At 55.1% G+C, this 15,174-nt stretch overlaps 1 protein-coding gene across 3 annotated transcripts; it reads right to left on the bottom strand.

The window, feature by feature from the left end:
- Positions 1-2,795: 2,795 nt before the first annotated feature.
- Positions 2,796-13,687, bottom strand: SOX7 (SRY-box transcription factor 7). 3 transcript variants are annotated; one of them, XR_014247661.1, is made up of 3 exons: positions 13,185-13,687; positions 8,505-9,840; positions 2,796-3,551 (listed from the first exon to the last, which is right to left on the bottom strand). XR_014247661.1 is itself a non-coding variant. In XM_082402856.1 (2 exons), the coding sequence occupies exons 1-2, from the start codon at positions 13,420-13,422 to the stop codon at positions 8,906-8,908; spliced, it is 1,173 nt and encodes a 390-aa protein (XP_082258982.1). In that variant the 5' UTR covers positions 13,423-13,686; the 3' UTR covers positions 7,036-8,905. The 3 variants fall into 3 exon arrangements, 1 of the variants encoding a protein (XP_082258982.1); XR_014247662.1 differs by lacking the exon at positions 2,796-3,551 and adding an exon at positions 7,036-8,341; XM_082402856.1 differs by lacking the exon at positions 2,796-3,551 and having other exon boundaries at positions 7,036-9,840; positions 13,185-13,686.
- Positions 13,688-15,174: the final 1,487 nt, after the last annotated feature.

The raw sequence follows: 15,174 nt of genomic DNA, 5'->3' as shown, positions 1-15,174 counted from the left end.
GCGGACGGGCTGCGCTCGGCGAGCCTGGCTTCCCCGCGGGCGGCCACCGCCCCAGCTGCTCCCCGAGTCCTCCATCGACCACGACTCCCGGGAGGGAGGCCCTCAGCTCCCCCGTGGCCCCCCTGTGGCTCCCCCGTGGCTCCCCCGCCCTGAATTCAGAAAGGGTCAGGGACTCACCCTGGCCACACAGCCCGTCAGGGCAGAACAGGGCAGCAGCTGGGTCCTGGGCCAGCCCCTGCCCCTCCCTCTGGGCCAGCCTGGCGTCTCACTTCCCAAGCCCACCGCTCTCCGCCCTCTGCCCTCGGACAGTGGCCAGGTGAGAGGGGGCTGGTGCGTGGACTGACCGCGAAGAAACTGACCAGCTTTCAGGCCCGAGCTCCAGGCGTGAGATCTGACAAACACATAAAAAGGTTTGCAGTCACTGCCCTCCTTGGACGTGGTTGACTTTGGAGCAGGAAGGCTTCCGCTCTCAGGGGACTTGGCCGCTGAGGCCCCAAGGCAGGCCGGAGTCCCTGGGCCTGGAGCCTGAGTGCTCTGAAGGTGGGGACCTCTGGGCGTGCTGGGCCCCGGCCCGTTTCCTGTGGCTGCAGAACGGGGCGGGGGAGGAACGCTTGGCCTGGGCGAGCTAATCTGGAGAAGTGATTTTCCTCCTCAGCCAGCCCCTCCCGGGCAGGGCTCTGGGCCCGAAGGTAGCCCGGCCAGGGCTCCCAGGGAGGGGCCGGCTTATCAGGCAGGAAACACTGGGCTCCGGCCACATCCTCCTGCTCCTGGTCACAGCAGCTCCCATGGGCAGGAAAATGCTCCGCGGCCAGCCTGCGCCTCCACCCTCTCCAGGCCCCTCCTGCCGCCCTCCGTCCCCGGCGGCCGGGGAAGCCGCGTATGGCGGGCCGTGGCGGCCACCTCGGAGCTCTGCCCGGCGCCCTGCCCCTCTGCTGCCCCCGGGCCACCTGCTGCCCTTCTGGACAGCCTGGTCACAGAGAGGGCAGACGACTGTGGCAGGAACACGACCAAGGGGCACTGGCTCCCAGAGACGTCCGGCTCCCTCTGGGCCACCCCCTGTTCCCAGAAGTGTCTGGGACCCTAGGGCCATGGGCCTGCCCCCACCAGAGCGTACCGGGGCTCTCCATCCCCGGGACACTCATCCCCAGCCTCCCTCTCCCGGGCCAGCACCACCCAGACCAGCCAGGCTGCAAGAATCCAGGAAGAAACTTCTAGGGAAGTCTCCTGGAGGCATGCCCACCCACAGGCTCCTGCGTCCCCTCCCATCTGCATTCCCAGGAACCCTTCTTCCCATCACCCGCGTCCCTGCACTCGTGCCACTAGCCCCCGGGGTGGTGGTGGGGATCTCCCTCAGCCCCGTCTCAGCCGCCCTCCTTGGCCAGCGCTGCTGAGGGTGACTGACCCTCCGGGCCCGAGGGGAGGGGGTCTCACGTGGCCCCTCCCCCCTGCAGCTCTGCACTCAAGGCCCTTCACCAGCTTCTGCTCTGAGCTGCTCCCTCTCAGGCGAATCCCCTGACCTCTCTAGGCCTCCAGTTCCTTTTTCATCAAATCTGGGGATTGACAACACGATAACAATTCCTTCCAGCTCTGACATCCGTGATTTTTTTTCAAGGTCACAGAGCTGGGAGGAGAATTCTTTCCAGTAAAAATGTAACTGCTCTGTTTACATGAGGACACCTCGATCGATTGATGGTCCTCATCGGAACAAATCGCTTTATCTTATTATACCCTGTCTTGCAGATTTTAAAGGATGTTACGCACTTTCCTGGACCTTCACAGCACCCTGAGACGTGGGAGCTGGTGCTCCTATTTTTCAGGGAAGGGAATAAAGAAAAAGAAAGTTTTGACACTTGTCGGAATTGGAGTGGAGGAGCTACAAAGCTCTCTTGGATTCTCTGACATGAGAAGGACAAACCGGCATGCAGAGACACAAGTGGAGCACGTGGAAGCCTTTGGGCCCCTGCCCTGGTGACAGGACCCCACCCGTGGAAGTCGACCACACCTCTCAGGTCCTGTCATCAGAACCTCTAAGGTACAATAGCCAGCTCCCTGAGGCCCCTGGAGGCTGCAAAGACATTTCAGTCGTCAGAATCCACTGATATTTTCCAGAATCCAGTGGAATATTTTTCTTGTTTTAAGGTCCCCCCACTTGTCCCAGACCTGTGCCTCCTCCTCGCCCCTCAGATGGAAGGAAGGTGAGTGACCAGCGAAAGAACAGTCAGCAGAGCTAGGGGACCTGCCTTTTGGCCCAGGTGTGGCCCTCTGAGAGATGTCTACACCCCATGCCTACAGGCAGAACATTCCAGAAGTGCCCACAGAGACCCCTCTCCCAGTCCCGGGTGATCCCCCGCTTTCCTCAATCACGGTTTGTATAATGGAACCTTCCTCATCCCTCCCCCTCCCACTTCCCTACAACCTTCAGCCTCCGGCTCAGGGGAAAACAGCCCTGATCTGGAAGAAAACTCAACCCACACCGGGGCCTCAACATGGTCCCATAACAAGGAGGAAAGGAGTGTGACCACCAGCCTTCAGGGGGAGGACCACCTGGGGACAAATCCTGTAAATCTCCTCATATGACATCAAGCAGATGTGGATTTAGACTGAGCAGGAGGGATTTAGGTGAGGTACAAGAAAGAACTTTTTGATGATGGAACTCGTTAGACGAACTTACAGAGAGAAAACTCATTTCTCTAGAGGACTCCAATCAAATAGAAACCCGTCTGCTGAGAATGGCTAAGACGCAGTCCTCAATAGAGACAGGGGAGTGGACTCAATGACCCAAACGGTCTCTGTCAACCCCAGCTCAGTGCCAAACAAGGAAACGGATGGATCCTCTACAAGCCCCTCTCATGAGGTCCGTTCCCTTACTTCTCCTGCACGATCAGTCTCAGCGTGGAAACTGCTGAACACGTGACTCTGGGTTTTTTAAACTAGTACCAGCCTCCAGGCCTAAAAGAAATCTAAATTGTTTAAAGAGATCTGAAATAGACAATAGCTATTCTGTACATGTGTATAAAGCCTTACAATTTCTCAAGTGCCCACAAATTCACAAACTACCTGTCCTGGATGAGAGAACAGGTCCAGAGATTTACCCCCAGTCCAATCAAAGTCCAGTGATGGGGTGAGGTCACACCCCTGCCCTGAGTTCCGGCTCTTTCCAGATGCTCTCCCACTACCTGGAGCTCCGAGCGCCCTGTGAATGCAGACAGCTGCTCTGCACTCCAGGGGACTCTGGGACCAACCCAGTTCCCGTGCTGACTGACAGAGGAAGCCTTTCCCCCATATAGTAAGCTGATGTAGATGGAAGGGTGTGCCATCTACCATGGCACTTGAGGACAGGAACACCTCCAATGTGCCAATGAAGCCAGCAGCAAGCCCATAACTGGTCCTCAGGAAGACAAGCCACCATGACAGGGGAAGCCCACTGAGCATAGTCAGATTGGAGTTAGTTATAAACAGTCTTCAGGAGTTTTCCTTCTTCCTGGTAGGAATGAATTCATTCTGGAAATTGCATGGAGTCATCTTGTGCCTCGACAGCCAGCTGAGATGTGCTGGGAGGGCCAACAAACAAGCAGTCTGATCAAAAACTGTAAACTTGTTCATAGCTTAGACCTGTGATACCCCACTGGGAATCTAGCCAAGGACAGAAACAAGTAAATGTTCACTGCAGTGCTATTTATAATGGCAAAAATGAAAATGCAACAACTTAGTTATCTAATAGCAAGGGGATGGCCAAGTAAATTAAACCACATTCATGCACTGAAGTACTGTGCTTTCATCAAAAATGATAAATATGAAGACAGATATCAATGTGGCAAAACTTCTATAATAGGATGATGAAAGGATAAAGCCAAAAACCAATGGTATCTGTGTCTTGAACACATGAATACAGGACTGGGGAGTTCAGTATACAAAAATGAGTATGTTGTAAATAGTTATGTTGGGAATTACCTGGTGGTCCAGTGGTTAGGACTCCGCCATTTAACTGCCAAGGACATGGGTTTGATCCCTTGTTGGGGAACTAAGATCCTGCAAGCCACACAGCACAGCCAAAAAAAAATTCTTTTTAATTTTAAAAAAAGAAAATAGTTATGTCAAGGTCATGGAGTGGGTAATTTTTCTCTTTTTCTGAAATTTTTTCTTATTGATTTTTCAACCGCAAAGAAAACACCTTTTGCAGAAAAAGTTTAAGAACATAGAAAAATGTTTATTTAATATTAATGAATAAAAATGTCTATTATCAAAGACATGTGTATATGTAGAGCTGTAGACAGACAAACAAAAAAGACTTGGTGGATATGTGTAAAAAAATTACCAGTAATGTCTCTCTAGGTTGTTGACAATAGATGATTTATTTTTTTTTTCCTAAACTTTCTACAAAGACTGTGTCTCTTTTGAGAATTAAAATATCAATAGATGATATAGATAGATAAGTGACAGATAGATGGATAAGTGGGTGGGTGGATGGATGGAAAGATGATAGAGAGATGGGTAGGTGAAGTGGGTGGATGGGTGAATGGATGGATGGATAGATGGATGGATGGATAGATGATAGATAGATAGATAATGTCTCTTTCCTTCTCTCCCTTCCTGTCCTCTTTTCTTCCTTCCTTCCTTCCTTCCAAATTCCTTTCACTTGGGATGAAATCAACAGCACAGCTTTTTCTAAAGGAAAGGTAGGCAGTTACAAATGCTGCAAATCATCCGCCCTCAGCTCTATTCTGCTGCCCTAGGATGGGACGGGAGAGGAGATGCTCTGGTCTCCTATGCCCACCTCCTAACCTGTTTACTCCAGGCTACATTGTAGCAGGGGAGGGTGAATAGCCATGGCTGCATCACCTCCAGTCTCAGAGCCCTGAGAACTGCACACACAAGGGCTCCAGTGTCTGAGTTCCCAGAGAGATGAGTGAGAAGATTAGGAACCCAGAAGGTTTCAGGTCTTTAGCACCAGGACTAACTGGAACACCTACAGGACCTCTCAGATGTTTACCTTATTCATTTATTCATTCACTTATTTGTTGAGCAGCTACTACGTGCCTGCCCTGCTGGGGAAGATGCGCATGGGTGGATGACACCAACGCCAGCTCTAAGTGCCAGGTCTGCTCAAGTCCTGCGGGAGCTCAGGGAGGAGAGTGACCCGCCCCTCTGCCTGCACAGGTAGGGGCGTCTGATCTGGATCTGGAATGTGGGTGGGATGTCATCAGACAGGTGATGGGAGTGAGGGTCTCCCTGGTCGGGGAGTAGCTCTGGGAAAAGCATGGAAGCATGGGAAAAGAGAGCATTTTCAGAGAACAATAGGCCTTCCGTGCAGTAGCTACACTGTGGGGGAGGGACGGGGGGCTGGCCATGTGAACACAGCACCCTCCCAGCACCCAGGAACCTCGCTGGCTCCCTGTGGACCCACCACTGCACTCACCCTGTGTGCCATGGGCGACGCACAGGCACTGAAGGGTCTTAAGGAAAAGCGTGACGTGGTAACATCTATGTTTTAGAAAAACAACTCATAACTGTGCACACCCATCAATTCCCATCAGCCAAAGCCAAAAGTGCTTTTGTCACCGGGGGCGGGGGGGGGTGGAGGGGGGTGGGAGTTGGGTCCCCGGGATGGGCAGCTAAAACTCTGAAATACCCCGGGCTTCCGGGCATGACTGTTTCACTCATAGCTGAGCAAAAGTGAGAGAGCACCCTGCCGCCTGCCAGTTTCCTGCCCTCCCAGAGGCAGGGACAACGCCCCCACCCCGCACAGTGTGGCCTGGAATGAAACACGCCCATCTGGCAGCGTCCAGGGCCGGACGCTGACACACAGACAAGGCCAGCAGACGCCGCATGACAAGCCCTCCCGCCAGCTGATGACCCCGCAGACGGCCATTGTCAGCGGCCATGCTGGTGGGCCTGAGCAGCAAGGAATTCGGGGGTCATCTAACACCGGCCCTGCCGTTTCCTCTTTGTCCATCCTCGTTCCCTGGGCTGTAAGAGGTACGAATGGGCCGTATGTAATCCCATGCCTGGTGAATCTCTATAAAAGGAGCTGGGAGACTGTTCCACCGCCAGCAGATGCTTCTGACGAAGTGCTGAAACCTCAGCCTCCGCCAGTAGGGTGACTCCAGGGTGTTACCTCCCACCCTGGGCCTCAGTGTTCCTGACTGTGCGATGGGGTGGAGTGATGACGGGCCCCACCTGGGGCTGGGGATGAGAAACAGACCATAAAACTTGCTGTAAAACTCCCTACATCTATAAAGTGCTATTAAAGTAATGACGAGAGATTACGATCAAATTTGCAGGATGAACGTCTGCCTGTGCGGACCCTCCCAAGACCTACTCCTTGGCCCAGAGGCCCTGGAAGAACACAAGGCTACTACTGACATAAACAAGTTACAACGGCTTCCCTGCAGAGAAGAACCAGACGTGGTGACCTGCCTGGGGACTGAGGGATCATCAGGTTTTTTCCGGGCACTTTTTGGCTGGGATTTTCATCCTAAACCTCACAAGATGCTATATCCTTTAATTAAATTACCCAAACTTGTGCTCCCCTGTCTTCTCCACAACACTCCACGGAGCTTTGAGAGCACACGATTCTTGTAATACCACATCTATAAGTGCATAGTAAAGAGGGCAATCTAAATATTCTTCAAAAGATGATTTCAAAAAGAAGGGGGAAATGTGGTAGCCTTAAGGAAGCAAATAACTGGGCATTACTTCCCATCCTGAGACAGCCTGACGGCCACCTCATTCCACTTTACAAGTGTGAAGTCATCCCTCCCGAGGAGAAAACTGTTTTGCAAGTAGGCTATGAACCCATCTTTTCTTTCAATATCAATGCCAACAACAGTGTTTCTAAGGTGTAAAATTAGGCTTTATCTCTTTACCATAACTCATAAAATAAAACCAACCACTCCTACAAGATAACTTTTTAAAATAAAAAAGTTGAGGGAGAAAACATTTTGACCAATGCTGGAAGGCGCACTGGGCATAATACCTACGCCTCCCTCGAAAACTTTTTCTTTTTGCAAAACTGTATTTCAAATGATAGAATGGTCACGGTACAAAAACGTTTATTTAAATTAAATATTTTAGACAAATCAATATCTACAACCATTCCAAAGCATGTGTAGTTCTTACAGAAAATGGAACAGTTTAGCTTAATGTCTGTGATAATGTTTTATAAGATTATTAACATACATTCTGGACTGCACCAATCATATTGTCCATGATTTACTATTTATTACCAAATGTCATATACAGTAATAGCATAAAGATTAATCACATAAGAGATTTTACAAGAGGACTCCTTGGAAGGAAAAAAAAAAGGATCTTTCAACAATATGAAATGTAAGGTGAAACTAATAGGAGAATATATAAAACACTTACATATTTCATACAGGCAATAATATGCTGAAATCAAAAGACAAACAACTGTCTTTTAGCACACTGATAGGTATGTTCCTTCAAAGGAGGCTTGGGGGAAGGATGGAAATGCTTTGGGGATGGGGTCAGGGCTCAGAAATATTTTCTGAATCACAGTGCATTTCTGTTCTTTGGGAAGTAAGTATAATAAAGGGAAGCTCCTTTGATGTGTGGGCTGAAGATGTTACCCAAAGAACCAGCTGGCTGGTGAGGAGAACAAATTCCCATTTCTGCCATAGGAATCATGCCTGCAATTTTAAGTCAAGGGATCTTTGAACTAGTGGCCAATTCAGGGGTGGAGAATGAGCAGAAAAGAAGAGAAAAAAGAAATTCCGGGAAAGGGAGATGGAGACAGCAGGAAGGAAGATCCTTTTGCATCTGCAGAAGGGAGAGAGTGATGAAATTTTGCTCAAGAAATCAACACATTCAGATTGGAAGAAAGTGATGGTACTGTGCTGAAATTCTTTTCCAGTTCCCTGCTCTTTGGGTTGTTAGGAACAGAGGGTTGACGAGAAGCTGCCAAGGACAGCAAAGAGTGTCTGATTCAGGCTGTGCGTGGAGATGTGTGTGCTGTGTGTGTCTCACACACACTGTATATATTCAGGCTGTGTATATTCTCTTGAAATGTGTGTGTAATATAAAAAGAACTTGTCTAAAAAAATATGTTTTTTTGTTTTTTTTTTAAAATCTTGAATTCAATCTCATTTTCAGTGATGCAGTTAACCCCAGGGGTTAATTTCCCAAATCAAGGTGAGTGTTCTTTCTCAAAGCGTCCTTTTGGAAGACTATGATCATATTGGAAGACTGTGACCAAGTGCAGCAGCCTGGTGTCCTTGGGCTGTACATGGAATCGTCACCAGGTTGCACGTGAATGAGCTCACTGAGGCCAACTTCATCTTCCTGTGTTAGCCTCGAGAGAATCCTAAATCAGAAAACCCTGGAGCAGAGGGGACCTGAGATTCGGAGTCCGTCCCTCACTCTACAGATGGGGGGGATGGGCTGGAAGGGGAGGGGAGGGGAGTCGGGTTTCACCAGCCCCCTGAGGCAGAATTGGGATTGGATCCCGGGTCCCCTGAATCTTAGCCCAGGGCTCTCCTCACCTGGACGACCAAAGGTCAGGACGGCTGTACCCCTGCGGCTGTGTCAGAAGCAGGAGAGATGCGAATGCTTCTGGGCTTTTCCCGAATTTGTTTCCGGGACTGGGAGGAGAGGTCAGTGAAAATTCTCCCGGGAAACAGCGTCTTTCAGCCACGACCGGGCCTGATTCCCAGGGTGTGGCCAATGAAAACTCGTTTGAAGGAATATACTCAAAACGCAGGCTGCAGGGGGCGGGGCGGGGCGGGGCGGGGCGGGCGGGGAAGGGGGCGGGCGGAGGGGCCCTGGATCCGCAGAGCCGGTCGGCAGCGCAGACCCGCCCACCCCGGGGCGCTGCGCATCAGCTCCGCTCCGCGCGGGAAGGAGAGGCTGCGACCAGGCCGGGCCGGCCGGGCTGCCCCGGGCTCTATGACACGCTGTAGCTGTTGTAATACGTGGCCGTGGCATCAGCCAGCACGGAGATGAGGCTGGTCTCCGTGGGGCCCGTCGGCGGCACCTGCGAGACCGGGCCCTGCCCGCTGAGGGCCCCGGCCCCGGCGGCAGAGTCTGGGTGGCCAGGAGTGTTCAAGTACTGGTCGAACTCATTGCGATCCATGTCCCCCAGGAGTTCCACCTGGCTCAGCTGATCCAGGGCGTCGAAGCCGGGGTGCTCGGGAGGCGGGGAGAGCTGGCCCAGGTGGGCGTGGAGGTTGGAGTGGAGAGGAGGGTAGGCGGCTGGGGAGTAATAGGCAGGAGACGGGGGGCAGCCGGGCACGGTGGGCATCATAGAGACGCCCGAGGACTGGCCGAGGGCCAGGGAGCCCAGGGGATGGCCGCAGTGGAGAGGGCTGGGGGCGTACTCCGGAGAGTAGGGGGGCCCGGGCAGGTGGGGGATGCGGCGGGAGTGCGCATGCTCCTCCTGGCAGGGGGAGGAGAAGAAGCTCTGCTCCGGCTCCAGCACGTCCAGGGGCGACATCTCTGGCGGGGTGGGCAGCCCGTAGGGATAGGCGTCCACGCTGCCCGGGGTGCCGCCGCCGCCGCCGCCGCCGCCGGCCGGACCCTCGTGGAAGCAGCCCCGCAGGCCGGGCAGCGCGGAGCCCGGGGAGTACTCACCCCTGTCCTCCTTCTCCCCCGGCGCCCCCCGGCCGCCGCCCCGCTTCTCGGGCAGGGCGTTCTGGTCGCGGGAGAGCGAGCTGAGCAGGAAGCCGGGGTCCACGCGCTTGCACAGGCGCTTGGCCTGCTTCTTCCTGCGCGGCCGGTACTTGTAGTTGGGATAGTCCTGCATGTGCTGCAGGCGCAGCCGCTCGGCCTCGTCCACGTAGGGCCTCTTCTGGGACAGCGTCAGCGCCTTCCACGACTTTCCTGCTCACACAAGTCAGAGAAGGCCGCGTTCAGCCTCTGCGCGGCTCGGGGCGGCCCGTGCACCTGTCTCCGGCTCAGCCTCGGAGCATCGCACATGCACGCGCCGGCCGCCTCGGTCCCCCGCCCCCCCGCGGTCCCCCCTCCGCACAGGACGCACCGCACTCCTCGCATCCTCCTCCCAGCCCACGTCCCGCGCGCACAGTGAGGCCAAACCAACCTCTCCCGCTTGCACGCCCCGAGGCGCTCGTACCGACTAGGCACAGTCACTGGCACCTCTCCTGTCAAAGCCACCAGATAACGCGAACGTATCAACAGTGCGGGATTCGCGGTGAAACGCCCACCTGACCCAACGTCGCCGACAGGACAAAAACATGTCACGACTACAACATTGATTTGGGCTGCCTTTACCCTTTGAGGGTCAGTGCTAATCATTTGTGCATTTTAGTGAAAACTCTGTCTTCCTCGATTATCGCTGCCCCATCAGGAAGTGAGACTATAATATTTATTTGTGGCATAAATCTCACAGGCCTTCTTGTCAGGGAACTCAGGCTCAGTCAATAGTTTTACAGATGGACATAAATTACAGGATCTCACTTAGGGCATCAGAGGATTATCCCTTACATCCGAAGGTCAAATAGGACCCTACTGCATGCAACACGCACGCACACGCACACAAGCTATGGCTTCCGGTTGTCTACTTAGGACCCTCTGACCACGGCAGGGGGCACCTGCTCAGCCACTGACTCCCTGTACAGAAGCAAATCCCTTACCTTCCCCTGGTCTCTGTTTTCCTCACTATAAAAAATATATTGCGATGTTACGCAACTCAAAACTCTCTCCTGAAGAAGCATCGCACACGTGTATCCCACTGGTGCGAAAATGCTGGTTTTACATGTATTTTCTATTCATCCTTATTCACTTACGTGTTGTTTTGTGAATCACTTTAGTATCTCTTTCTCTCTCAAAGTACATTGCACATCCCTCCTGCTGCAGATTTTCTAAAGGCTGCTTCTGGACCCCTTAGATTGTTACCTCCTAGGGTGGGCTTGGGATTCTATAACTAGACAAGTTCTCCCATGACTCTACTGTATTCTGAAGTCTGAGACAAACTAGCCCAGAGGGCAGTTCCCGCCTCCAAGCCCTGGAAGGAAAGGGGCCACACTTCCCACCCAGAGCACTCTGCACAGGGCCGAGTCCAGAGCTGTGTACTGGCTGGCCATGTGTGCCAACTATTCCGACACACTTGTCAATTAATACAATTAGCTCTCACTTAAAAAGGCAACTTGAAAAGTGTCAGGAACTCCAGATTTGGGGTTGGCGATTAGTTTCCAGAGTGTGGCTGAGGCCACAGTCGTGGCAAGAGGCCTAAGACCCAGATACACCCACACCCTGACTATGGACTGAATACAAAATGTGACTCTAGTTTCTAGGTGCACCTGGATAGTGTAGTATTCATAAAATATGGGTTCATTTTTAAAACCACTAAATGTGTAACTGTCTTTACCTGCTTTCTCACCCATAACATAAAAAATACCAGCGCTCCTGGGTGAAGTTTTTAATGTTAAAGATTGCAGAGCTAATAGTCAAAAAAGTCTGGGCTCTCACATTCAGCCCCTTCCCTTTCCTAAGTCAGAAAGGAAAGGGCTGGGCGAGATCATGGGCTTGGGGTGGAAATAGATCATCCTGCTGCCCCCCTACTAGCAGGTGTAGAAACTCCACATTTTTCAAAGCAACACCATGTTGGTTTCCTTTGCCTGGTGCCAGGGGCGTGTGGTTAAGCAGGAAGGAATCCGTGTCTTTCCTGCAAAATGCACTGTAACCTCTGGAAGCCTAAGTGCCAACTGCCAACAAGGATCAGCTCACAGGAAGCGTTTGTCACCCAAGTCCCTTTGCCTGTCCTCTCCCTGAGAGCAGGCAGCCCTAATCCTGCAAGGCTCCCCAGCTTGAGTTCTCCCATCCCTGGCCTGGGCCTGCTCTATCCTGGTCACAAGAGCTGTGCTTGGGCAAAAGGCATGGCACCTGGGCACTCCAAAAAAAAAAAAAAAAAACCTTTAGGGGCCCACAAACAAAAAAGGTGTTTTCATTTCTTTGGAAATCTGAAGAAAAATGTAAACTTTTTGCTTGAAGAAATGTTTTACTATTGTATATATTAATATATGTTTCTTTATGCCAACACAGTATAAAGTATGACTTAAAATATTTTTTATGGGGGAAGGGGCTCACTAAGACACTGGCCCACTAATTCATCCTGGGCACAGCTAGCCAGGGGGCTGGGCCGGGGGCGGGGGTAGGAGGCTCTTTGAGACCAGCACTCCATCAGCTGCTTTGAAAGGGCGCCTAACTGCAGGGGGACCCTTTCCGCCGGAGGGCCTGTGGCTTTAGCCCGCACAAAGGTGGGTGTCAGCCCTCACTCCACGGATCTGGGGAAGGTGCCCCGAGGTCCAACGGAAAAAGGAAAAAGGCTGCAGTCTGGGCCGGGTGGGGTTGCAGAGGGCAGGGCCAGCCTCGGGTGACCACACACTGTCCCTTCTCACAGGGCCTGGCGCCCGCTGGGCACACAAAGTGCTTTGAAAAGTTCCCATCCGTCGAAATGAATAAAAACCACGTTGAAGGGCAAAGAGGTTAGGAGTTGGGCGGAGGTGATACATGCTCAGCTCCTGACAAGGGAGAGAGAAGAAACCCCCGGGAACATCTTCTCTCTAGGCTCCCGGGCCTGGCTTGTCCCTGGCCCCAGTCCCGCCGCCGGGGCTGGGACCGCACAGCAGCCCGCGAGAAGCGGCCGGTCTCCAGGACAGACCCGCACTGGCCGCGCTAAGCCTCCGAATCAAATTTTCTACACTCCTGAGACTGAGAAACAGAGGCTCGAGTCAAGTCCCCTTTGCTGTCGGTTTAATAATTAAGGTAAAGCAGGAATGCGTTCCCGCAAGGTCTCTCTTCACGAATATTCGTTAAGGAGAGTTACGACCACCCTCTGCGATTGTGCCCGCGGTGGAGTGCAGGGAATGAGGGTTTTTCCCGCTCCGGAACGCCTAGCGAACGCCCGGTGCACCCGGCCGCGGCCTCTCCGACCCGGCCCGTCTGTGCGCGCGGGGCCCCAACTCGGCTCCCGTCCCCGCGAGTGCGCCTCTCCGGCCACCCCGGAGGGCCGCGCGGGTTCACTTTGGGCCTTGTCCGGGCATCCCTGCTCGGAATCCCCGTCCCCGAGCGCACACCCACGCTCGCCCCGATGCCCAACCTCGCGGGCACGGCGCGCGCCCCACGCCGGGTCTGGCCCACCCCGCCCGGCCCCCAGCCGCCAGCCCCCCGCCCGCCGACCTCGGGCCGCGCCCCGCGCGCTCACTCACCCAGCATCTTGCTGAGCTCCGCGTTGTGCAGGTCCGGGTTCTGCACCGCCAGACGTTTCCTCTCGTCCTTGGCCCACACCATGAAGGCGTTCATGGGCCGCCGGATACGGCTCTCCGAGCCCTTGTCCCCCGGCGGGCGGGGGGCGGCCGGCGGCGACAGCCCGTCCGACAGCTCGGCTTCCAGGGCCGGGCACTCGAGCCCCTCGGGCCACGGGTAAGCTCCCAGCAGCGAGGCCATGGCCGCGCGGGGGTCGCCTCGCTTCGCGTCGACGGGCCGGCGCTGACCTGGCCCTCGCACCGCTCGGGGCGTCCAGCTTGGCCGGCAGCCGCCGCCCGGCCCCTTATTTATCAGCTTCGGGCGGCCGCGTCCTCCAATGACTCTCGAAGGCGGCGCGGCCCCTCCCTCCTTCTCGACGCGGTCCCCCTCCCTGCGTCCCGGGCCGCCGCGTCCCGGCTCCGACCTGCCGGGAGGGGAGGCGGGAGGGAGGGCCGCCTCCCCCCGCGCCCGCCCCCGGCCCGCCCCTCCGCCTCCCAGGTCCCTCCCGGGGACCCGCGCCCCGCCGCCCCGGGACCGCCCCTCGGCCCGCCCGCTCCCCTCTCAGGTGCCGCTGTCCGGGAGGCGGGCGCCGCCCGCGGTCACCGGGCCCGGGAGCGGGAGCCGGACTCCAGCCCCCTGTCCCGACTGGCCGCGGCCTCCCCGGGCCAGGCTCCGCCAGCTCCTCCCGCGTGTGGAATCCTACGGAGAATAGAAGCCAAACAGGTTTCGCTGGGGGTGGCCGGGCACGAGTGACTTTGACCGTGAATCCCAGCCTGTGATAGAACACACCTACTGCTTTTCTAAAATGACCTAAGGGGCGACAACCTCGCCCCCAGCCAATGTGGGCGGCCAGAGAGGCTGGCAAGGGCTGGATCCCGCGTCGGGCTCGCCGCGGTGCCCACCCGAGGGCCCCCTCGACGCCCCGCGGCTCCCTGGCTCTCGGAGAGCACGTCTGCGTCCTCAGTTCTCCCTTATTCGCCCTGCCGTCTGGTCTGATTTCTCTCTTCTCACACCTCTACCCCCATCCCACCCCGGTCTCCGGTGTCCCGGTCTCCCGCTCCCTCGCCTCTAGCCCTTCTCTCGCGGAATTCCCTTCTCGTATTTTCTCTCTTCTCCTCCGAGCAGAGTCAGCCCGGCCCTCCCCTCCCGCGCCCCCTAGGCTTTGGCACGACCCGGGAGCTCCCGAGTTCCCCTCCTCCTGACATCCCAGGGTAGACGGGGCTGCGGGTTCTGGGCCTGCGCTCAACTCGAAGGGCTGCGGGCTGGGAGCTCAGGGCCATCCCTCGCGGACGCGAACCCCCTGCTCAGAGGACAGCTCCGCGTCCCGCTGCTTCGTGTGAGTAGGGCTCTTCCCCTGGCTCTCACTTCAGTGCGGGCACACAGGAGGCGCTCAGGAAATGTAGAATAAGTGAATGAATAAATGAGTGCGAAGATACGGCTTAGACACATCCTACTGTATAAAACAGGGCAGTCATAAGGCTTGGCGAGATCCTGGAATCCCATCCACAAATATTTACTGAGTGCCCCCCACCCCCACCCCGTGCAGGGATCCGCAGAGGCGACCCTGAAAGGAGGTGGCACTGGGAGAGGACCGTGGGGTCTGCAGTCAGGACCTGTCTTCAGTGGTGGGTTACTCCATGCGTGACCCAGGCCTCCTCTCCCAATCCTAAAAGGAGGAGGATGGTAAGACTGACCTCACAGGGCTGTGTGTGGAAGCTCAAACTCCACACATACATGATGGTTGATGTTAATATAACTGTTCACGTGCATCCCGTAACTTCTAACCCTGGATTTCAGGGTCCCCCGTTCAGTGACTGAGTTCACAGGTGCCTCGTGTGGAACATGCCCTACCGGACCGGGCCCCACGGCTAAGACCGGGCAAGTGGGTGGAGAAGTGCAACTTCTCCGTTTTTAAGTCCCACTTTCAACCTCTAGAGCCCCGGACTTCACAGA

Source organism: Balaenoptera borealis (assembly GCF_965194805.1).
Source record: "Balaenoptera borealis genome assembly, chromosome: 8".
Classification (NCBI taxonomy): domain Eukaryota; kingdom Metazoa; phylum Chordata; class Mammalia; order Artiodactyla; family Balaenopteridae; genus Balaenoptera; species Balaenoptera borealis.
Note: the sequence above shows the minus strand (reverse complement) of the source record. Positions and strands in the feature narration are given on the sequence as shown.

Coding starts and splice junctions, on each gene's coding strand:
- SOX7 (XM_082402856.1), bottom strand. CDS start 13,422: ATGGCCTCGCTGCTGGGAGCTTACCCGTGGCCCGAGGGGCTCGAGTGC. Junction 9,841..13,184: donor GGAGCTCAGCAAGATGCTGG/GTGAGTGAGCGC, acceptor TTGTGTGAGCAG/GAAAGTCGTGGAAGGCGCTG.